Raw genomic sequence first — 23,704 nt, forward strand, 5'->3', positions numbered from 1 at the left:
TGTAACGCATCGAATGTAGCCGTCGGGGTTGTTATTTAAACTATGGCCTAAACGTGACGTCACCACCGAGACGTCACTGAGCAGTTTAACATATATTATCACACAATAGGTTTAAATACATCCTTATTCCTTAGAGATCCTTATTTATATAGCGCATTCACAAAAGCCGCAGCTGTAACAAAGCGCTTTCCAGAACATTTAATATTTAATTTAAATCAGTAACCTCTTACTTCACATGAACATTAACCTTTCAAAAGCTACGTATATGACATTCAAGATGCCCCCATTAAACTTCACGAGTTTGCACTTGTCACAAGACAAGATTTATTTTTTTAACTACTTTTGTGGATACTGTATTACAATTATTTATGTAACTTCGGCTATCTCGGGGAAGAGCATATCATTGTTTCAGCCTGTCACTCAGAGAGAAATCGCAAATGTTCATTTGTCATTGAAATTATTAAAATTATGTTTATCATAGGTTTTCCAAACAAGCACTTCAGAGTTTTGGAAACTCGATCTGATGCAGTGTAATAATCTTATTGTTAAATTAATAGCTCTCCGATAGTGTCACTTAAAATCTGCGTTCTTAGTCTTTTTTTTTTTTAATCCAACTCTTGGACTGGATGTCATTTGAATTTGCAGGTTTACATTTGTTTCAAACTGTTCATTCCTTAGATGTTGGCCAGAAGAGTCTCCACACCAAAGGTTATTAAGGCTTTCATTTATTTGACTGCAACCGTGTCTCATTGTCTGTTTATCAAACAGTAACCTCCATCCCAAGTACAGTAAAACCCACCATAGAGATTCTCACTCTTCCATTTCTTTTAGACTTCCATTAAAACACAGTTATATATAACGAGTGCAAACAATCACAAATTGCATCTTATATACAGCAGGTATATATTATTTCATCTCTCATACACACACACACACACACACACACACACTTAACTATCATGTGATTTCGGACAAACAAGCACATCTCGAAAATGTACAAACTTTACAGGGTTTTTTTTGTCCTTTTTTTTTTATATAAGAAATGCTCTTCAAATCTTTATATCGAACCATTTTACAGTGCTCCTAAATATTTCAATGTATAAATCAGTAGCAAAGCATGTTACTGATATCTTTAATTTCTCCTCTCCCACCCCAAAAGAAAGACAAGCAAGATTAAAAAAAATAAAAAATGCATAGGCACGCTAATCCGTGCAAAATTTGTTCATTTGAAAATGGTAATCCAAAACATCTAAAACAATGATTTTTTTTTAATGTAACACAAAAAAGGGGCAAAAATATGCGTATGATTTTTCATACTTAAATGTTAGCGGCCGGTTAAATATAGAAAAATGGAAATACAGGCCACCAGACTGAGTATGATTAACATACGGCATTTGCCACACGATAAGGCGCACCCAAAAGCATTCAATTTTCTCAAAAGCCGACAGTGCAACGCTTTGTCTTGCGTTGTATTGTATTGTATTCCCTTTGGCCTAGCACCACCTAGTGGATGCATAGCAAAACCGCAGCCACTGTTGCAGCTTCTATTCCATGCGCCTTATAATGCGGTGCACACTATATACTGTATGAAAACAGTTTTAAAATAGGCCATTCATTGAAGGTGCACCTTATAATCCAAAGCGGTTTATAGTGCAGAAAACAACGTCCTAAATTGGTTTAATTTGCGTGAAATGGAAATGTGGTAACAAGCACGATTTAGAAAAGATACATTGGCTTGTTTCTTCACAAGGTGTCCAGACCATTATCACAATCTGTTGCCCATATTATAACATGGGACAATTATGTGATGTATTATATGTGAAGGCTTAAAAATAGAAATTTGTTATCAAGGAAGTTGGAGCGATATACTTAAGTGAACGACATAAGAGCTAAGTTTTGCCTGGGATGTTAGTGGAAGTTATGGAGAGCCTTTGCCGTAAGTTCATGTACATGTACATTTTCAGAGCATTTTTCCAAAATGAATCCTCAGTTAGCCAATTGTTTTTAAAGGTAATGTAAGATGAAACCACAAGTTTTTTGGGATCATGGAATGTCGTATGTTTCCAGTTTAAACAGTCATTTTTGGCAACTCAAAAACTTTTAGGAGGGAATCAATTACTTGTGTTTTCATTTTTTCTGTTACACTAAAAAAAACAACTAAAATAATCAGTACTTTTCTTGTTGTTAAATGTTCGACTGCCAATTAAAGCGGAAGGAACGAATGATACATGGATTCCAACGGCAACGTAATTGAGTCCCAACCGCGTTGGGTGGATCAAAAAGGCATGTTGGCCATACCGCCAGGACCGTAACCAATGGGGCTGTCCAGAGACATCCCCCGCTGTCTGAAGGACTGCGGTCCCATCATTCCAGTCTGTGCGTGGGATGGGGCCATCAAGGCACCCTGAGGGGACATTAAAGCACTCTGGGGGCCAAAGGGGTCTCCCGGGATGGGCATGTTGCGCTGCTTAGCCTGCATCATCATCACGTTTTGCCGCGCCATCAAATTGTGCTGGTGCTGTTGAGGTGACATCATTCCCGGGTAGGCACCGGAGGGATGGTGAAGAAAACTGTTGGCCATCATGGCTTGCTGTTGCTGGGGAACCATGCCTGTCCTTCCCAATATGTGTCCCGGGGGGCACATGGGGCCGATGCCTGCGCCGGACACCATTCCCCTGGCGTCCCCCTGGAGGACGGCCATGTTTTGGCTGAGTCCGCCCTGCCCCTGGTGAGGCATCAGCTGCTGCTCGGCCATCATGTTCTGTAAATTGGCCAAGTGGGGGTTGGATGACGAGATGTGTGGAGGACCAGAGGAAGACAAGTGTTTGAGGAGCTGCTGGGAAGGTGGCGGCTGTGATCCGGGCCCCTGGTTTGGATTCTGGTGCGGTTCGCTCTTCGGGAAATATTGCAGAGTGCTTCTGGGCTTATCAGAGGGAATGATGCGGGACAGGTCGAACTCAGGAATCCCAGAGTGGGTAGGTCGGATGACTTCGCTAAGATCCGGGCCGTCACCCATGGGAAGAGGTGGAAAGGACTCTGAGGGATGAGGGTGGCGTTGGTGGGAGTCTTTAGCAATCAGGTGCAGCTGCTGAGGCGGGAGAATATCCTCGCCGGACTGAGGGAAGTTCTGTGACATTCTGCTGATGGGTGAGCGTATACGGACGTGAGACGACGGCTGCAAACGGGGAAAAGCCGCCATCTGGTTTTGAGAGATCGGTGAAACGTTGCAAGGACCAAGGTCATCACTTCCTCCGACCATCATGGTGGAACTCATAACAGGAAGGCTCAGTGGGTTTGGAGAAGACAGCACAGGTTCTGAGGCATCGTGGGATAGCTGCTGCTGACCTTGACTTGGGATTCCCACGGGGCTTTGAGAGTCACTTTGGGCACCAATGGAACTCTGGGAAACCAGCATCTGGGATGGAGGCGGGTTTCCCATGTTTCCTGTTGGTGAAGAAAAATCAGCATCTTACGATGAGACTGTTCATAGTTGAAAGGGTTAGGATTACCAAACTAACCCTAACCAAGAGTAGTTGGGTAAACTTTAACCAGAAGCCTATTCATATTTTAAAGCAATGTGAACACTAAACCTATCCCTTTGTTCCGAACCTGTTATTCCTAATCTTATTTACTCCTAACCGCGAGAATTTACTTTGAACCCTAAACCCTTTTTGCGCTGACTCCTTTAGTGTGAAGGGGTCGTGTGGCAGAGCAGAAAGGCAACGGCACCCCCAGTACCAGCATGCCCATATTTGGAAGTCTTGACGTGGCATCCTACCAAGAAGTAAGCACGGAGACTTCTGCCGCTGGTGTAGAGAGAAGTAGACCACACCTTGATAAAATGTACTCCCTTGAACATAATAACTGTGTTGAATGAAGATTGATTTCTTTCTTTTTACTTTTTTTATCTGCCTTATTTTCTGTCAAATTATTACTGTATATATGTTTTATGTTCAATAAACAAACAAATGTAGCTTTCAGTGTGGCTTGCTCATTTTAAAGAGGAGGCGGAGGAGGAGATGAGCAGCAATGGACAAATTAACAAACATTCACACTCACATTCATTCGAGTCTTCAATGAATCTACCATGCATATTTCTCCCAACCCCAATTCCTAACCCTTTACACATAACCTGAACCTTGAAAAAATAACTGACCTTTTACAGTGATCCCTCGCTACTTCGCGGTTCGTTTATCGCAGGTGGTTTTGGTCCCCATTAACCGCGATAAACGAGGGATTACTGTACTCCTAACCATCCACCCTTACTCCCAAGTTTAACCCTTTACAAATTAAACCCCAAACCTAACTTTGAATTTCGAACCTTCGCCTGCTACCCCCTAAATCTAAATCTAAACCGAACCATAAACTCTAAACCCAAATTTTGACCAATATTTGTCTGGAATTTAAGTTCCATTTTGGTGGTCGAATTCCACATTTTGACCACTGAATTGTTCAAGTTCCAAGAGTCAAACCTAGTACTTGAAAATGTAATCCCTCTGTGTTTTTTTGCGTTCATACCTCCCATGCTGACACCGGGCAGAAGAGGTCGGTCGGGCAGCATCTCGTCATCAGAAGTTGCTATTGTCTTGATTGCGTCGTGATAAAGGGGAGTGGAACTGGGCAGGGCATACTTGGACATCTGAGACATGATCAGTGACAAAGGATTCTGTGTTTTGGGGGTATCGGGCGACGTCGCAAATGTGATACTAGGATTCATCGAGCCTGCTTGGCTACTTGGGGTGGAGTTGGAACTTCTGGGGTGTATTGAACGCCCTACAAAAAAAAAAAAAAAAGACATCAAAATAAATGTCACCAAAAGTATCAGGACAAATTACGAATTCAGGTGATGTGTGTGATTTATTTATTGTTTCGTGTGTGGAAAAACGTCATGTTTGTGAATGCACCTGTCTCAGAATGACCTCCTCCGTTGCCTGCAGCCCTCAAACCTGTTAGACCACCTGGACTTGAAGGATCTGTTTTCGGAGACATCCACGCGGGAGAGCCGATAGCCATAGCCGGGGACTTAAGTCGTCCAGGTGAGATAGATGGGGAGTGCAACTCAGGATTTGAAGACCCCATTATCTGGGGCGATTTCATGGAAGAAGAGCAAGGTGTCCCTGCACCAGAAGCAGGGGGAAGAGGGGGGTGAGGCCCTGCGGGGGCGATAATTGAGGGTGACTTCTGGCCTGGAGCAGATGGGGAGGGAAGATGAGCTGGTGGCTCTCGGTGAAGGGATGGTGAATTGAGCTGGTGTGGACGCTGGACCGCAGGAGTCGTCAGTGGGTGAACATTAACCGAAAGGTCGGTAGGATGCCGAGGACCAGGACCCAGTCCTCTGAGCTCTCCGGTGATTGGCATATGACTGAGCCTTGACGTACCTGCCATCGAATTACGAGCCTCCTGCTCAGGCCCAAACATCTCGGGACCAAGCTGTTGAGCATATGGCCCTTCACCCGGTCCACCGGAGAAAGGGCTTGGCGTTGGAAAACGAAAGGGTCCATCAGGTCCTGAAACCATTCCCATATTTCTTCTTTCATTTTGTGCCGCTCGTATTCTCGCAATCTCCGCAGGGCTGAAGAACTCACTTAGAGGCCCCGCACTTCCTGGGCCCCTTCTGAGCTTTTGCGACAGAGTCATATGCTGCTGCTGAATATTCATCTGTTGGTTCATGTTTATTGAAAGGTTGCTCCCCAAAGGGGTGTCTATTAAGTCTCTAATCTGAGGCCCTCCTCCAGGGGAGCCCATCATGTCCCGCGAACCAGGAAAGTCCATGGGATCCCCTTGATTGGAAGGTGGACCCCTGCCCATACCTAAATTGGAGATGTCTGGGCCCCCAGGATTTCCCATAATTCTTGATCCAATATTGCCCTGTTGCTGCTGTGCAATAATCCGGTCAAGTTCAAACCTAGGAAGACCCTGCATCTGCCGCTTCTCCGCAAGGCGAAATAAGTCCTCACGGGTTAACAGTTCTGGGTCATCCTGCAAGTGTTGAGGAGGGTAGCAACCGTGGAATGGACCTCCACCATCCATGCTGCTGGGCATATTATCAAGCCAAATCCCTGGTCTAGTAGCCCTTTGGGGTCCGAGAGCATCGACAGATAACATCCCCCCTGGACTGCCAGGAAACCCTGCTCCACCTGGAGGCCCTCTCTGCATATGTGCTAGGAACTTTGGACGTCCAGGACCTTCTTGGTGCATGCCCGCCATTCGCACATTTCCAGGCAAGCCTCCTCCCATCATATTTCCAGAAGCCCACTGGTGATCTCCAGGCTTGCTGTGATACGGGGGAGGGGGTCCCCTCATCATCATGGGACCTCCATGCAAGCCCATTTCAGTCATCATCCTAAAGTGTTGGGGATTTTGCATTTCCTGTTGCCGCCGTTTCTCTTGGTAGTACTCCTCTTGGAGTTTCCGCCATGCGATTTGTTCTTGGGTCAGCCCCTCCGGTCCAAGTAAGGGGCCCATGTCCAAGCCAGGTGAAGAGAGCTGATGATGAGGGTGTTGCAGTAGATTATGGTGAGGGTCCATTTCGGGGCTGTGCGTGGCAGTGCTGAGCGATTGCGTTTGTGACATTATGGACTGCAATGGTTCTTCAAATTTCTTCAGAGAGGCCAACGCTGACAGCGCCATGCTACCGCTGCTGCAATCTCCAGTGTTTGTACCGTTGTCGCCGTCCTCGAGAATAGCGCCTTGATCGCTACGATTGTTGTTCATGACGTTGGAAGCGTTGTTTGTAAGGTTACTGTTGGAACCCCCCGTGTCGCCATGAGGGCTCCCTCTCGCTCCAGTGCGTAGAAATAGTCTCTCGATGTCCCTCAGAGTCTGCAAAGAACGCTCTCTGTGTTCCAGCTGCTCCTTGGAAAGACTGCCTGCATTCCCAGGGCCGCTTCTATGTCCTGTGACGCTCTGTAAATGCGCAGACAGGATGGAAGGACTCCCCGATGGAGACAGACTAGCAATGGGAAGACCCTCATCATGTGCAGTTCCTGAGACAGGGTCTAAAGGGGTGCCTCTGCCATCTCCCTCTGGTCTATGGGAGAGAATCGAGTTACTAATGGAGAGGCCGCCATGTCTGGTCCGAGGGGAAGCATTGTCAGTGTGGTCCCCTGACGTCGGCGTTTCCGCCGCAAGTGAGGAGACGCCGCCTCCTGCTGAGTTGGGTCGCGGGGTTCCACTTTTGGATATGGGGGTGCCTGCGGGCGGAGAGGCACTGGAGTTCACCTTCTCTGTGTTACTCGCCAGTGCGGGGCCCTAAGTCCAACAAAAATAAATAACAATTTACTGATGATTTTTACCTCAAATACAGGACGTTTTATGAGGTTTTACAAGACTGCGACCCAAAAGGTTGCATCGGCAACTTTCTTTTCAGCATGTGTTAAAAAAAGCATTTCATCTGGTCGTGTGCGCGGGAGTGCAAACGTTTCAATACTTTGTCCAACACAGGCACTGTATTTGACATTGTGGTTGAAATTACAACCGTACATCTGATTTATTTGTCGTCGACTGACCTGCTCTAACTTGGTTCGTGGAATATTTTGCTGGTGAAACTGAAGAATGGAATCCATCTTCCCCTTCATTACTGCCTCTGCAGCACTGTTGAAGCAAAATGTTAAAGAATGAATCAGAATTTTCGTGCTTAAAGTTGTCTTTTACGTCTGTGAATGGTGGCTTACCTGTTGGCCATGCTGGTGGTGAAGACATACAACAACTGCTTCGAGGACTGAGGTGCAAGTGGTCCTGGCTTCAGTCCCGGTCCAGGTCCAGGTCCGCAAGCCATTGCAGGCCCAGACCCAGTGGCCCCCGCAGGCGGATGATCAGGTTGCCCCTGCCTGGGTCCTAGCAGCAGTCGCTCCCCTTCAAGGAAAGAAACATTTTGAAGCAATATCCTCAAATTGCAAAATACACTGGTATTGAGCACATGATAGAAACACTAGAGGGAGTTAAACCACACCAAAAATAAAATCAAGGAGGAGGGCATCCACAAACAAAAAAAAAAGAAAAAAAACATGTTTCAAAAACTAATTTTGAGGAGTTTTTTCTTTTTTTTTGCATGGGGCTCGGAATGGACTGCACCACTGCAGTCACAAAAACAAGCTAACTAAATTTAAAATGACGCTTCTAAATGATGATTTTTTTTTCATTAAGGGAGTAAAATCCAAAAATACCTAGCCCTACGTGAAAAAGGAATTGCCCTCTCAACCACTTCTGTGAAGGCTCACCGCCGTTGCCAGTTTTCTCCATTTGTGCTGAATGGCCCTGAGCATGGTTCCCCGGAGTCCAAAAGCCTCGGAAATGGCCTGCCAACCTTTTCCAGACATTGTGATTCTTATGTTCTTGAATTCCTTTGGATTGGCCATGTTTATTTTAGAGCTCTTGTAGCCAACTTCATGTTGTCTGAAAGGTACTAATTCAGGGATTCCTGAAATGAAAACATGAAGCCTTGTGGTGCTGCCAGTGAAACTGAACTCCGCTCATTCAAAGTTGGATTTGCTTGGTTTGTGTTTGTGACACATGAGAACTGGCAGAAAAAAAACTGAGCTCAGAAAGGGGGCTAATACTTTTTCACAACACTGCAAATGAAATATTGGTGATTGGTGACGCTGACTCACGTTGCGTCGTCGAGTGTGGCTTGTCTTCGTCGTCCTCCGTGTCAGGTCCGGAGCACCACTCATCTCCACTGTATGGCTGCTTCTTCTCCAGGACGCAACGGCGCTTACTGCGCATCACACCCTCTTCAACATGCATACAGAAAAAGCTGTGAGAATACTGTCCTCAAACTTTTTCGGTCCAAGGAACTCTGACGGGGAAGACATTTTTCCAAGGACCCCTCAAAATATGCCAGTTAAATGTAACTGCTGTTTACAAAGTGTACCACTTTAAATGCTCATGGAAATTAAAAAGTTGTCAATTTTCCTGAAAAAAAAAAAGTTAAAACACTTTTTAGGGGGAAAACCCCCCCATAATCTTCTGATTTCAGTACAGTATCTCGCAACTGTGGGGCAGAGATTCGAACCACGAGGTTCACAGTATTAAATGTTTGAGAGTTAATGAAACATCACATTGCAATGATAGTACAGTATGACTCCGCAAACAATATTTGTTGCCTTCATATTTATGAGTCTTCAAAGGGTGAGGAGTTTTTCTTGATTTTAGTTTTATCATACTACGCTCACCGTTTACTTAGAATTGTGTGAATTTGAGGATTGTTCAAATGCAGGATTAATACACACAAAAGACAGCAGAGGGAGCCCCTGCCAATTAAACGCCAGCGATGGCTTGCTTTCCTGCTCATGTTATGTTGCCAAGGGCGACGAGATTCTTTTCGCAATAAAGTCAGTCATTGAGCCAATTTGTTTGCCTTGGTCACTGGCCTTGTCTCGCTTTTTGCAGCATAGTGATGTGCAGCTCAGAGGAAAGCAGGCTTGACCTTCATTTCATTTTGACAATGGTCGAGGCAGTGGTCGAGACAATGAAGGAGCAAGTACATTGCTGGTATTTTCTTCAATTTGTCATCAATTCATGCTTGAGTTCATGATGCCATAAGCAAATAATGTCGCGTTTTTTTCCCTTACATTCTATCTATTCTATTCTATCTATTGTCATGACTGTACATTTTTATAAAGTACGACATGATAGAGCGTTTACATTTTTGGGGGAGATTCATTTAAATGCGAAAAGATTTGAGGTGCGAGTGTTTTTCTTGAAGAGCATGGTCCGGGAATGACTTGAGCTCGGGAAACTCCTAACTCAAGAAACCTCTGTATGTGCAAGGCTCCGGCTCACCCGTGACGCTACTGGGCGAAAGCGGTACAGAAAATGGATGATCTTATTTGAAGCATTTTACTGTTGGACATGAGTTACATGTGACCCCAGCGACAAGTACATGAAACACTCATCTTTTTCAACTGGGAAAACTCACACAGACTCGTGACCTTGTGAGAAAGGACACAACGCCTTTCATGTGAAACACGTCATTGCCGCTATCAGAAGCCTTGGGGGAGTGGAGGGAGGAAATTCTGCCGCTTCGCTGAAAGGTCGGGGCATTTTCTGTGCTATTACGCTTACTTCCTGCCGTGGAGGGGGTGAAGAAGGCATGTCGTCTACGTTTTTTTGCTTGATTAAAACGGATAGTGAAGGTAAAACGGTGACCTTTGGCACGCTTGAGGGGGATTTTTTTTCACAATTTCAAACGGTTCATGTGTTATTGACACTTGACATTTATTTTTCACAACTTGGTGCGAGGGCGGGTATTATGTAAATTAATTTTAATGTGGTGTTCCACGGCTCACTCGCAATGTTTAAAATACGTTTAACAAGGAAAATAAAACAAACAAAAAAAGAATTTAAAATGATTATAAAAATCACAGAAAGAACGAGATCCCGGATACAAGCGACCGAAATGAGTTTTCTCTGCAGGGTGTCCGGGCTCTCCCTTAGAGATAAGGTGAGAAGCTCGGTCATCCGGTTAGAGGCTCAGAGTCGAGCCGCTTCTCCTCCACATCGAGAGGAGCCAGATGAGGTGGCTTGGGCATCTGATTCGGATGCCTCCTGAACGCCTGCCTCCCTGGTGAGGTGTTCCGGGCATGTCCCACCGGGAGGAAACCCCGAGGAAGACCCAGGACATGCTGGAGAGACTATGTCACCCAGCTGGCCTGGGAATGCCTCGGGATCCCCCGGGGAGAGCTGGAAGAAGTAGCTAGGGAGAGGGAAGTCTGGGCTTCCCTGCTAAAGCTGTTGCCCCCGCGACTCGGCCCCGGATAAGCGGTAGAAGATGGATGGATGGATGGATGGATGGATTAAAAAATATTTTTCTTTATAATTACAAAAAATTATAAGCCAATCATTTTAAGGGTAACGTAAAATTACTTGTTTTGGGATCATACTTTGTGGTATATTTTTGGCATAATTGCAGTACATGCTAATATGATAAATATGCCTCACCTGCTTTGGCATCAGCCTCCAGAGTTTTAGGAGCAGTGTGTCTTGGTTCACCAGAGTCCACAGACGCGCTCCTCTCCCGCTTGCTTTTGGTTTTGAGCATTCCGCCGACGCTGCTCGCCGATTGACCGGCGGCCTTTGGCCCGGGGTTGCTCTTGTTGATGCCATGAGCCCCGGAACTGAGGCGGCTCTTGGAGGCCAGGTGACCAGCGGCTCCCTGCTGCTGCTGCTGCTGCTGCTGCTGCTGCTGCTGCTGCTGCTGCTGCTGCTGCTGCTGCTGCTGCTGAGCCTGCAGGTTTACGGCGGCCATTTGAGATCGTCCGTCACCGGTAACCTTGCTTGCCATGATTGGCCAGCTTATTGTCCGTGTGCATTTGATTGGCAGCTGAGTGAGGCTGAGGAGAGGTGTGGAGAAGATGTCAGCCGGAGGTCACATTGCGATCAGGCAACACTAGTGGAGAAACATTTGGAAAAGAAAAAAAAAGGTCATTATTTTAGACTTCAATCATAGCGTGGGGGGGGGGGGTTTCACAGATGAACCTTCACCATCACAAAATCTTGCACAGGCAACGTGTGTTTAAGTCGATTTCAACGTTCTTAACCTAAATACAAGCAGGAAGTGAACCCCTGCCTATTCTCTTTCAAATCCGTGAAATTTTCTTGACGTAAATTATGTGCATGGGATCAATAAAGGTCAGGAAACACTGACTGCACGAGGCTAATGTTCTGCCCTCACTGTTAATACAAAAAAAAAAAGGATATTCCATTCTGAGCACCCCAACAACAGACGAAGTAAGTATTAACCAAATAATTATTTCTATTTCAAAGTTTCACACATATAATACCAACATGTAATGCATTTGAGGTGCAGGTACTATTTTTGTCTGCTTGGTGTCGCAATCCTGAAGTTCTACACTGTAGTATGTGTGACGTTGAATATGTGTGGACCCCTTGAGTAACATGGAAGTCAGTGAATGAGAAGCTGGCTGGCTGTTAACTGGCTAAATTTCAGCAAGTTGAGACCATCGGCAGGTCATCGAAGAATGTTTCTGCATGTTTTGCGATCCCATGAGCACAGGGGTTTTGTGGATTTTCCCTCTATCCTAACCAGCTGATGGAGGGATTAGAACTAGTTATTCCTAGCGGCGATAGCCTATATTAAATTAGATAAGCATTTTTACTTCACTGTAGAAACGCAGTTGTGCAACTTCAGCCAGTTTTATTTGTGAAAATTTTCCTCCGGGCTCACACGTACGGCTATGTCAATCAGCAGTCACTTGTTGAGGAAACGAATCAGGGCAAAATCACAATGCAGTGAATAATGCGCAACATAAGTACGATTTAAAACAAAGAAAAAAGCAACAGCAACGCAGGGACGATTGTACAGCTGATTCCAAGAAAGTGACCTGACAAAAAAAATATCAAAATTGCCATGAAAGAAAAAATAAAAACCCATTATAGCCAACCTGTCAATTATTGTAAACACTCAGGTTGCAGATGAGGCCAGACGTCGCCATTGCTACTCTCCCGCTTCATGCTTCAGTTGCCACACTCAGACCTGGACAGAGGGAGAGAGCACCACGGTGAGTCATTTCGACAATCATTGCCGTGCTTCCCAGCCTGGGTGTCAACATGGACGCCGCGAGGGAGGCAGACAACAAAGAACAGGGATAAGAGAGCAAAGGCCTCGCCGTCATTACGGTGTCTCTTCAATAGTGAGCCTGTAGAACTGGTGTGTTTGGAGTTAGATGGATCGGGGAGTGTGGGGTCGGGGGTGTTGTAGTTCGCCGCAGTCCAAGTCGCCCGGCAGCATTCTGGGTCCACAAGATCTTTACCGCACATTCCACAACACTTTGTATCACGATACCTGACTCACCCGCCTCACAAAACAAGCATGCCTGACTCATGACGCGTTTTGCTTTGAGCCCATTTGAACACACGACCCACAAGAGGCAAAATGGGAGAGACGACATTTATTTGCACACAGAACCCAGTGAAGGCAGGATACAGTGAACCTATTGGCAAAATCACCAACAGTAAACCCCAATTTATTGTGGACGACACATTCCAGACCTGCACATGGTAAAAACCAGTTGAAATGATACATCTCAACCGAGAGACGAAAATCCCCGCATGTAAGGGGGAGCAGGTTACCTTAAAACTTTGAAGTAGATGCGCTAACCGTGTCGCTGATCCAAAATGGTGCAAAACTTTGAGCACATCCGACTTCATGTCAAGGCTGATTTTATTCATTGACAAACAAGGTCAACCACAACCACAACCTCCAAACCAGGCACATGAACTTTTGCACACTGCAGAGTGGCGTAAAATGAACAACATAAGCCATGAAAACCATTTTTTTCTGCGCCACGGACTGGTTTCATGTAAAGCAATATTTTGACAGACCGGAAAAACAAGAACAAATGGTTCGAAAACAAGTTAACTTGCCATTACACTGAGTGTAGTTATTGTAATTTGTAGAAGTGGATGTTGGATTAACTGATTATTTGCAAGTCCTGAAGGCTCATTTCACTTGCGAGTCTTTCGCTGCGTATTACGCAGAGCGGGATTTGTGTCTGAGGATCACCTGTAGCGGTAGTCCTGTATTTTAAGTAGGATTGCTGACATTGTGTTTTAAATACAACTTTCATCATTCACCCTTTCCCAAGCTCTCCAAAGACTTAAATTTGAAAATAAAAATTCTTTCAGACTCTAATGCCCAATAAAATATTTTTGTTCAGTCTCTCTGTGCCACCCAGTATTAAAATGGCCCCAAAACGGGAACATAATACCACCATTAGTCATTAACTAAGCAACTAAAGTCAAGAGCAGGGACACGCCTTGTACGCCGGGGCCAGGACCTCATCACTCATTAACCTAGCGGGGGTGGTCAGACGTCGCTCCTGTTGACAAATGTGACTCACTGGCTTTGTGCATCGCATGGCCGAAGGTACGAGGGGGGTCAGACTAGTCACACGATGGGCGGCCAACCTTCGAGTAGACGGCCAAGACGAGATAGGGCCTATCTGGGAGTGAATGCCGACCTGGGTGACAGCAACCAGACGCTCACTTCAAGGAGAGTCTGTCGAGGCCAACGCCATCAACAAGATGACATATGAGCCGCTTCATTGATCCACTTTGGGTCGTAAAAAGAAAAAAGGAAAAAAAAGGGGGGGGGAGGTTTTTTTTTCTGTCTGCTCTTAAGACAGATAGCCATGGAAGGGGGTCTCGCCGAGATTGTCTGTCAAAATTCTGGCTTGTGCACAGCTGTTATGGCTAACAGATACCTGCAGGTGGTGGCGTTGCATCACTTTGGATATGGGATTACCACAGTTTTTGAGTGGACGATAAAGATTAGGGTATGCGATACGTCACAATCATATCTGAGCTTTAAATTGGCCCCGAGGTAAGGTAGTGGGGAGCACAGCAAAGCGAGCTCTTGGGAGCCCTGCAGCAAATTGTGAAAATGGGCCAGTAATTGACACCCACTCAAAAAGGTTGGTAACAGCCAGAAGGTGGCCCCAAATCACTTATTTCTATTAGATAAGGCTAAGGCTAAGTATTAAATTTTGACAATATGATAACCGTGAACAGTAATATTACGGTATCACAGTCTTAATATTGCAACTCTAAAATGGCCTTTTTTGTAAATATTTGGGTGAATAGAAACAGCATTTTCCCCCGATGAACACATTCTATTTTATTGTTAGAATATTTGGTACCTTCTTCTGTTTTAATTCTCCTTAGTACAAAGTATGTCACAGTGTCCCGTCACTTGTGAACTATTTTTAGAACAGACTCATAGGTTTCTCATGTTGCCCTTGGGGCTAACTATTACCCACTGGTACTTATTTTTATTTTTTAATTTTTCACATTAATCAGAGCAAAAAGGCATCTGTGTTTACAGTGTGTCTTTCGTTTCTAAAATCCCATTGCACACCCACTTGAGTGAGATGATCCAAACTTAGTTTTTTGATCTGTTGCACAGCTGTTGCTTCCATGTACTTAAAACATCTGGGAACAGTTATCAATGGTTTAAAAAAAAAAAATACGGCATTACTATTTAAGATAATCTATCAATGGAACACGAGTCCTGTCCATGTCAAGAAAAGTTTAATATCCCCGTCAATTGAATCAGATTTCAATTCGCTGCCGGACTTCGGAAATGCACACACACCAGTCAAGCTAGTTATGCAAAGGCTGTCAAGACTAATCAGATGGACCTGGTGCATGCACACTGTTTGATTGGATGGGGTCACTTGCGCTTATCTCAAAACGAACATGGGAGGAGAAAAGAAAAAAAAACTGTCTCTCAACCATCATGTGAGTGCCAACTGGCGTGAATTAAACAAGCAGATCGTTTTTGCAAGACTTAATGCTGCATAAATGTGAGGATTGTAAAATACAACGGCTGGATTTGTGAAATACAACAATGAAGGCAAACAGCAAAGGGCAGACCTCCGCCAAGGCCTTGGAAATCTTCAACGGAAACATACTATGATGACTCGTTAATTGTATACAGTAATCCCCCGCAGTCACATTTTACCATCCACGAAATCACCTCTTCACATTTTTTCCCCGGTGAAAGCCACCCCCAGAGATTCGCTGAAACTTACGATGCTTTTAAAAACCCCATCAAATGCCATAGAAAGGCGACCAAAGCTCTGTCAAATTAGAAAGCATTCCTTCATTGAGCCTGGGTTATTAATGGAGGTTATGGAGAGTCTTCGCCAGATGTGCAATTTAAATTGTTATTATTTTTATTTTTTCCGAAATTGTAATAATTGATAATCATTTACTTTTTATCATGCAAACACATTTTGCCAGTAACTTCACTCATTATTTTGCCGAAGTACTGTTATGTCGAAGGCTTAAAGCTGAAGATGAATTCATCAGTTAACGCTTTCAGTTAATTCCTCTCTGTCGTTACTTTCAAGAAATACTGAAGCAAAAAGTATGTTAGAACAGGCAGATGCTGTGGGCCGTGATTCCTATTTCTGTCGTCGTCAGCGGCCATTAAGGGACCTCAAAAAAAGAAGCTGCATTCGTTATGTTATATTTTATAAAATCAATTGACCACTCAATCAATTCGAGGAATGTTTTCCCTGCCAATATCAGAATTGACTTTGTCCTCCAAAAATTCCTTCTGGGTTTGCATCACCAAAAGCGGTGGTGCGTTCCCACTATATTTGGAACGCCCAGATATGATTACTCGATGCAGAGACTGTCTGGAACAGTAATGCCCGAGCGCACAGAAACAAATAAACGCACTTGCTGTTGAATGACGCACAAGCGCATTCAGAGACAGTGGAGGTTTTTGTTTTTTTTCCCCCCGAAAAGAATCAGCCTGTTACCAAACATGGGCTCCGGGGGGAAAATAAGTAAGAGGCCAAAACAACATGCATGACCCTTGACGACATTAAACCACCAAGTGTTGTTGTGCCCCCCACCCCCCCACCCCACTCAGTGGAAACTTTTGAGCCGTACTTAATCTCTGTGATTAATCCCCGTGGTGATGTAAGTGGACAATAAAAGTGCAAAAATGTTGCGGCCACAAAAGATATTAGGCTTTTGATTGATAGTCATATTTTTCAGACAAAAGACGTCCACGTCAAATATTCCTGTCCGCTTGATGATTTTTCCAGTGATTGACACGCAAGCTCTGCAGCGTTTCGCTGCTTTGACAGTGAATCAGCAACTAAGTCTGTGCCAACTTTTACTCTCTTGAGGGGTGTTCACACGGCAAGATTTGCTCCAGTGCTACACCGGCGCTGCGCCAGTAGTGCGTTCACACATGCAAATTTGCTCCGGCGTAGGCCCGGAAAACAGATTACACCGGAGCAAATTTGATCCACCTCAGGGATGTAAAATGGTACGTGTGAACGCTACAATTTGCTCCGGAGCAAATGCTCGTTTGCGAGGGAGGAGTAGCCTCGCTACGCATGAGAAGAGTTGATTACGTACGGCGAGAATGCCTTGCTTTCGTGCTCTGTCGGACTTCCGTCATGTGTATGTTTAATAACAAGACACAGGACACGGCTGGTAACAGTAGCAAGCACCTCTTGGGTTATACCATCTCAACTAGAACGGGGGGGGGGGGGGGGGGGGGATAGTCCCCAAACGTCATCTTTCCTTTTGTCGGAGACTGGACTGTCTCAGAGTTGTTTGTGTCGCTTGTTCCTTTGTTGTGTTCACAACCCCCCGTGCCCCATAGAATTTATTTTGTGATTTCCTCTCTTGATTTTTGTGTTTGGCGCATTACATTTTTGCTTTTCTGAGTGTCATTGAAGTCATCGTTGATTTACGTTTTCGCAGAAGGCACGGAGACCGAGAAGGAGAAGGACGTGCCTGTACAGTAGTCGCTTGAGTTGTGTATACGTTTTAAAAAGAACCAAGTGGAGCTGAGCCAACGCTGTGCCGGTGCTTATACGCTCAGGGGCTTTGTACATGTGAACGCTCCACAAAATTTGCTCCGGTGTAAAATATATCGCAACAAAATACATCGGTGCAGCGCCGGAGCAAATATGTGCCGTGTGAACACCCCTTTGGAGAAGAAGCCAAAAAGATGTAAGCGAGAGGGAGCCACTATGACAACATGTTACATTGGGAAGTCAAAAAGATCACTGGAAAGCAGAGCGGCAATACAACCGCACGGCATCTTGAGCGTCTTTTGTCAAGATAATTTATTTATTCAGTCATCGTGTCGTTGCGTAACGTTTAAGACTGTGAGGAATTAATGTCTCGGGCAAGTTGCGACCAGCCAACAGGAAAGCGAAGGGAGCAGTATGTGTACGCTCGCTTAACGCTCCTGCTTTTGACTCCCCCTCTACCCCCACCCCGCGATAACGATAATGTCGTAACGTGAAAGGACGTTGCAGGTCTGCGGCATCAAGCCAAACACAGACATCCGCCTATCGCATACCCTGGACCTACTGGTCGGGCCTCCCTTTTTTGTGTTGCCACGGCAACCAGCATACAAAGCCATTAACGTGAAAGCTAGTTGCCCACGTTGTTCACGCCGTCGCCGCGCGGTGCACTTTACCCCCGACAAAAGCGCAGGATGGCGGCTTCGCAGATGAAAGCGCCGGGCCGAGTAATTTGCCGAGGATGGAACTGATAAAGCGGAACGCAGTGTCATTGGGACAATGTTTGTGCTCATGGCCCGTGACCCGAGGTAACCTCTCGCAACGTCCTCCGACACGCTCCGCATACGCCAGGCAGCAAAACACACATTATGTCGGGAGACAACAACAAACACGTGTAACGAGAAGGGAGATGATGAGGACTCAAGTGTGGGGACACACCTCTTGGTCGACAAAACAATCAAAGGCGAGAGGGAGCTGTCCCTCTTTCACACAAGAGATCATTCAAAACTGCTGCATCAGAGCTGTAACAGAAGATACAACCTTAACATGTTAGATGGAACTCACTCTAATCTAGTTGGCCTCCCTCAATTAGATCAAGTGAAGGGATGGCGAAGCGATATGGCTGATAATTCAGATCACGGTATAGATTGAATCCCCTCTCCCCAGTCACAGTGGGGCCGGACGACTATGGGAGGAAAAAAAAAATCAATTGTTTTTTTATTCATAAAACAATGAGTCATTCATAGAAAAAAATAGCACTTAAGTTTTTACTTTATGAGGGCTTTGATGCCATTTTGTGACATTTTGGCACATAAAACCAGCAAATAGGTGAGTTTTTCATGAAATAACTGAGGTTTATCACCTATCCTCTTCAGGATAAGCGGTGTTGAAAATGGATGGATGGATGGTTTAAGTTCCGCAGAGAAAGAGCAGTAAACACACTGTGATTTTCTCGTTATCACGTGTGGGGGGGTCTCCCAAACTGGTTACACGTGTCCGTGGCGAAAGCAGAGCCTCTGTTCCGAAACGAGGAAGTAGCGGTTGATTTTTGCACGGCGGGTCAACGGTCACATCCTTTGTAAGGCATGCTTGGAAGTCTGCCAATTAGAGCAAGGGAATTTTGAAAATGCAGCCTCATCACTGACAGCGAGAGGGCTGATGGGAAGAAAACAAATCTCTCTCTCAGCTTCACAAACACGTTCATGATTTCATTTTTTTTTTTGTCTGCTTTCAGGATGAACACCTCTCACTCCCATCGCCACCACTAATTTGATGAGCTCGCAGCCGGCTGTCTGCTTCCACAGCTGGAGAATTTCATTTCCGTTCGGCGGTCTGCGTCGTGTGACACCATAGAGCAGATGGTCACACCGCAGCGTCGGCACAACAACAACGGCGAGACGGCACAACTTCGGACCAGAGGAGGGATGCGGGGGGAGATGCGCGCTAACATACCTGCCGGTGTCACCTGAGGCCAGTTAGGTTGCCGTGCTGGTTGCACTTAACAACTGGTTGCACTGGAAACACTTAAACATTGTTTACTTTGGGATGTCGAAACCTTTTCCAGAGCGACACATACGGAAAAATAGAAGATCACATTGTGTTCATGCTTAAACCAATTTGATATGCTCTAGGTTAAATGTATACTAAGAAGTTAAGCACATTTAAACAAATTCCTCTTTTTTTCCCCCACGTTGATGTTGAAGATCACACAAATGTAAATATCCAACAAAGATAACCCAGGTAAACATAAAATGCATATTTTAAATGATTTTATTAATGAATGAAAAAAAAAAGACCTATTCATAGCTACCGGACCATGTGTGTGAAGCATTAGTTGCCCCATAAACCTAAGAACTGGTTTCGTGCATGAACTGTTCTCTGCCATAGCGCTGCTTATTGAGAAGTGAGTTGAATTTGGTTCGCTGCCATTTATAAATTTGGACCGGCCAGCTCGAGTCTGTAAGGTAGGCGATGACCTGACAATCGTGGCCCATACTGGCCCAGAGGCATCGGGTCACTGTTAATATCAGAACCTGTTCAAACTTTTATGGTGGAGATTATTTCTCGTATGTACTGTGGCCCAAAAAAAATTTTATTTTATTTTTTTAAAACCTTTCATTTGCAATCAAAAGTGAAAGTGGGCATTGTGGACAACCCTCATATTAGACATGGTGGTCCTTGCATTGAGGCCTGTAAGTGTTCAGTACAGAATTGTTTTTCCGATCTACGGATGGGATTTAATTTCATCATGAATTAACTGACTGTATGTCACAGGCATTTCCTTTCAAAATCAATTGTAGACAGAAGATATAGGAAGTCGAGTCCCCCCGCCCCCGCCAACACTCATGTGACCTCACTTGCATTTTTCACATGCACCGCCTGCCGTTTATACAACTGCAACCAAACAAGGTCAAATCAGATGGACTAATATCAAATATTTAGCCACTTTAAAATATTCTGTGGCTTGATTTACACTGCATGGCTCAAATTTAACAATTCTGACATGAGAAGTGAACCTCTGCGAGTCACTGACGCTGCCACAAAAAAATTGCAGACCCCAACAAATTTCAAATCTTTGACATTTCAAATGTGCCCCAAAATGTTTCGAAAATAGAATTTACAACATGAATTAAATGGTTTACAGATGATGTTAAGTGAAATTAATCCACTAGAAGCAAAATCACCTCATTGTGTTTTTTCTCTAGGGAAATTATCCATAGCACTACTTATTTCTAACTGAAACTCCTCAACTCACTTTCAACAACAGAAAACAACAATTAGGTGTCATTAAATAAGAGAAAATCAGTTTAATTTTTTTTAATCTATGAATTTGCGAATGCCAAACAACGAATATGTGAGGCTTGACTTGATTAGCAATGTGACTGTCGTCAACCAACCAGATTTTAAATTTATCGTCAAGGTCAGAGTGCTGGCCCTCAACGACATCAGCACTCTGTCATCCTCTGATTGGTTGATCAAAGCAATCTTGTTACAGCCAACCTCAATTCGCAATCCACATCTGTCATCATCTGCATAAATTAATACATTAACCAAGCATAATAAGAAGAATCTCTGGTGTATATAATGCATTTTATTTACCCATTTTACAAGGACGTTTCATACCAGTACAAGTATTAATTCTGAGTACTCACCAATATGGAGTACTTACCGGTACACAGTAACTTTGAGGTTTAAAATGTCATTCTAATGCAGATGTTGATTGGCCAAAGCGCCAAACTGTCACATTATAGCACACTCACTCAGTCAATTTTTTTCTGCCTTAGGTATTGGCGGCTGGTTGGTTACCAGTAGCCTCTACCAGTAAAGGATACCTTAAATTAAAGCCGTAAGAGCCTGATACTCTGTATTGTTACTCACCATCCCTAATATTTTTTTTGTTTTATTCCGGTATTAACTATTTATTGATTCTGAACTGATCTGGGGCCAAGGGACACTTGGGTGCTGTTATACTCCGTTTTTGTTGATGTTTTTTATAATGGCAACATGATAGTGGTGGTATTAAGATGTGGATTAAATCGGGTAAATCCCCACTGAAGGCCAAGTAGCAAATGCACCACCCGCCTCTGGGCTGTGCAAGACAATTCGGATCAAGTTGCAAACTCTGTTAGTGGGCTAAATATAGCTAGCCGGGATATGGGAGCTACAACACGCAGTCTGTGTTCGTGTGCGTAGTGTGCACTTAAAGCCGTTGCTGCTGCAGCAGCAGCAGCAGCGTTATGGCAACGATGCATGCAACAGGCTGTTGCTGGCTTGTTGTCATTGTCGACTAAGTACGCACACATTCGCATGGCGGGTAAGACCAGCCAAGAACCGGACGAGCAAACACGCCACACCGGTTCTTACTCGCCAAGCTGCGTGGAATATTTGGTACAAGACACGAATTCTTTGCGCCATCAAAAAGTGAAATATAATAAAATGTCACAAGATGTAACGGTGTGAAGGATATTATGCCAGGTCAACGTATGCCCACACCGGCTGTGAGTGAAGTGTCAGCCGCCTGTCACCTCACACGGCTCGGCGAAGCTTCACCTCCGCTTCCGCCGGCTCCCCAATTAGCCACCGACAGGAGACTACGAAACTGGGTTTATGCAGCACGGCGTGGTTAATGGCATGCGTCGAGCCAGGCGTGGAAATCGGCCGAGTGCCTCTTCCGTTCCCCGAGGGGTGTGTGTGTGGCTTTTTTTCGAGGGACGTTGGCTGGTGGCATGGAAGCCCACTCCGGCGAGCTGGATGCGTCAGATGCTAACTTGGCTAGCATGCTAATTGACGTCTGCACTCGCGACACTAAACTTTTTTTTCTTAACCACCAGCAAACATTTAATTAAATATAACCCAAACCAGCAAAGTTTTCACCAATAAAGACAGGTGTGTATGTGTGCAACAGTTAGTGGTAAAACATGCGACGTACTCTACCCCATTTGGCTGATGTGTGACACCCGAGGAGGAGGAGGAGGCCGACGTCAGGGGCCGACATTCCCCGGGGGTGGAAGCCGCCGACAGCGCTCGCTGAGCCGGGCCGCGTCACAGCCACAGCCGCTTCCCAGCTAGCTGGAGTCGAGAGAGGCTGGGGATAGGGAGGGGTGATGAGGAGGGGGGAACACTGGAGTCTCGCCCACCACGGAGCCTTCAGCTAGCAAAGCGCGGCTTGGCACGTCTGGCTGGAAGTTTGGGCTGAAATCCGGAGACGCGTCGTTTCGCCGCGGTTCATGACTTCGAGCTGACAATCATGCGAGTGTCCACACGGGGATCCGTAAGTCACTGACGAGTGACACGGGGTGGACTTCCAACAGTGACACTCTCTGGACACTTCATTAGGTACAACCATCCATCGCACTGTTAAAAAATAAATAAATACATACAAAACAAAAAAAGGAAGAAAAAAAAAAGAAAAACTGAAAAAAGACAGGCTTTTGATATCTTGAACCAAGGCACATATGGAATCTCACGGCCCGTCACCAAATAAATATGTCAGAAGAAAATCAATATGCTGAAAAAAAAAATCTCTCCTCAACGTCTTCATGAATCTACTTAAGTGTGTGTAATGCCGGTCTGTTTAGTTGATCAAGTTCATTATTTTGCTGCATGTGTGGCAACAGGTGGGTGTACTGTACCTCTTACAGGTTAATTGTACCTCCTGCCATCTAGTGGAAGAGCATTTCATTGTTCTCTTTGTCACCATACGTCACTGGCATAGATATATCAACAAGTATTTGAAGTCAATCATGTGAAAATATGCAAGCTAAATAGGATAAGCGGCGTTGAAAATGCGTGTGTGTGTGTGTGTGTCCTAAAAATAAAATAGCCAATTAAATTAAATGTTCTGGAAAATCATCCATGCTTATTTTTACTTTGTATTATTTATATTTTATGGAATCAATCAATTATTTTATAAAATTAATACTCGGAAATATAAAACCACATTTTAATTAATCAATTTCGGGGTGGGGGAAACACATGTAAATTGATGCAAAAAACATTACAGGACATTATAGAATGTAAATGCTTGGTCATGCGGATTAAAGAACAGAGTGAGCTGTCAATGGTCCCTGATCTATACTTCGGTCATCTCTGGATCAACAGTTTTGATAATCTTGCTCACTTCTGATTGACACTCCCTGAGAAGTCATTTAAAAATGTGTTGTTTGTTATTATTGCGGTTCTTGAGGGCTGTGCTGCATTACGCTGAGAGCTAAATGTGGCTAAATATGCTTATCAAAATATTAGAACCAGCTGTTGGTGTGATACAGTGCAGTCGCGCACAACCACAACAGAAAACATTGTCAAATCAATACATACATAAACGGATTCAGTTGTAGTTTCCCCTCGAGATTGTACATGATACAAGCCGCTAATTGGACAATTTTTTGCTTTGATTTGAG

The 23,704-nt window shown here is 44.7% G+C and overlaps 1 protein-coding gene across 3 annotated transcripts; it reads right to left on the reverse strand.

Moving 5' to 3' along the window:
• Positions 1 to 708: 708 nt before the first annotated feature.
• Positions 709 to 22,865, reverse strand: bcl9l (bcl9 like). 3 transcript variants are annotated; one of them, XM_086125223.1, is made up of 10 exons: positions 22,239 to 22,865; positions 18,369 to 18,489; positions 12,405 to 12,496; positions 10,942 to 11,333; positions 8,610 to 8,732; positions 7,674 to 7,854; positions 7,509 to 7,593; positions 4,905 to 7,251; positions 4,519 to 4,773; positions 709 to 3,444 (listed from the first exon to the last, which is right to left on the reverse strand). In XM_086125223.1, the coding sequence occupies exons 4-10, from the start codon at positions 11,282 to 11,284 to the stop codon at positions 2,276 to 2,278; spliced, it is 4,503 nt and encodes a 1,500-aa protein (XP_085981349.1). In that variant the 5' UTR covers positions 11,285 to 11,333; positions 12,405 to 12,496; positions 18,369 to 18,489; positions 22,239 to 22,865; the 3' UTR covers positions 709 to 2,275. The 3 variants fall into 3 exon arrangements, with proteins under 3 accessions (XP_085981349.1, XP_085981347.1, XP_085981348.1); XM_086125221.1 differs by lacking the exon at positions 18,369 to 18,489 and having other exon boundaries at positions 10,942 to 11,389; XM_086125222.1 differs by lacking the exon at positions 18,369 to 18,489 and having other exon boundaries at positions 22,234 to 22,865.
• Positions 22,866 to 23,704: the final 839 nt, after the last annotated feature.

This window comes from Hippocampus guttulatus, chromosome 12 (genome assembly GCF_054856545.1).
Source record: "Hippocampus guttulatus isolate MCC_2025c chromosome 12, RoL_Hgut_1.0, whole genome shotgun sequence".
Taxonomy (NCBI): Eukaryota; Metazoa; Chordata; class Actinopteri; order Syngnathiformes; family Syngnathidae; genus Hippocampus; species Hippocampus guttulatus.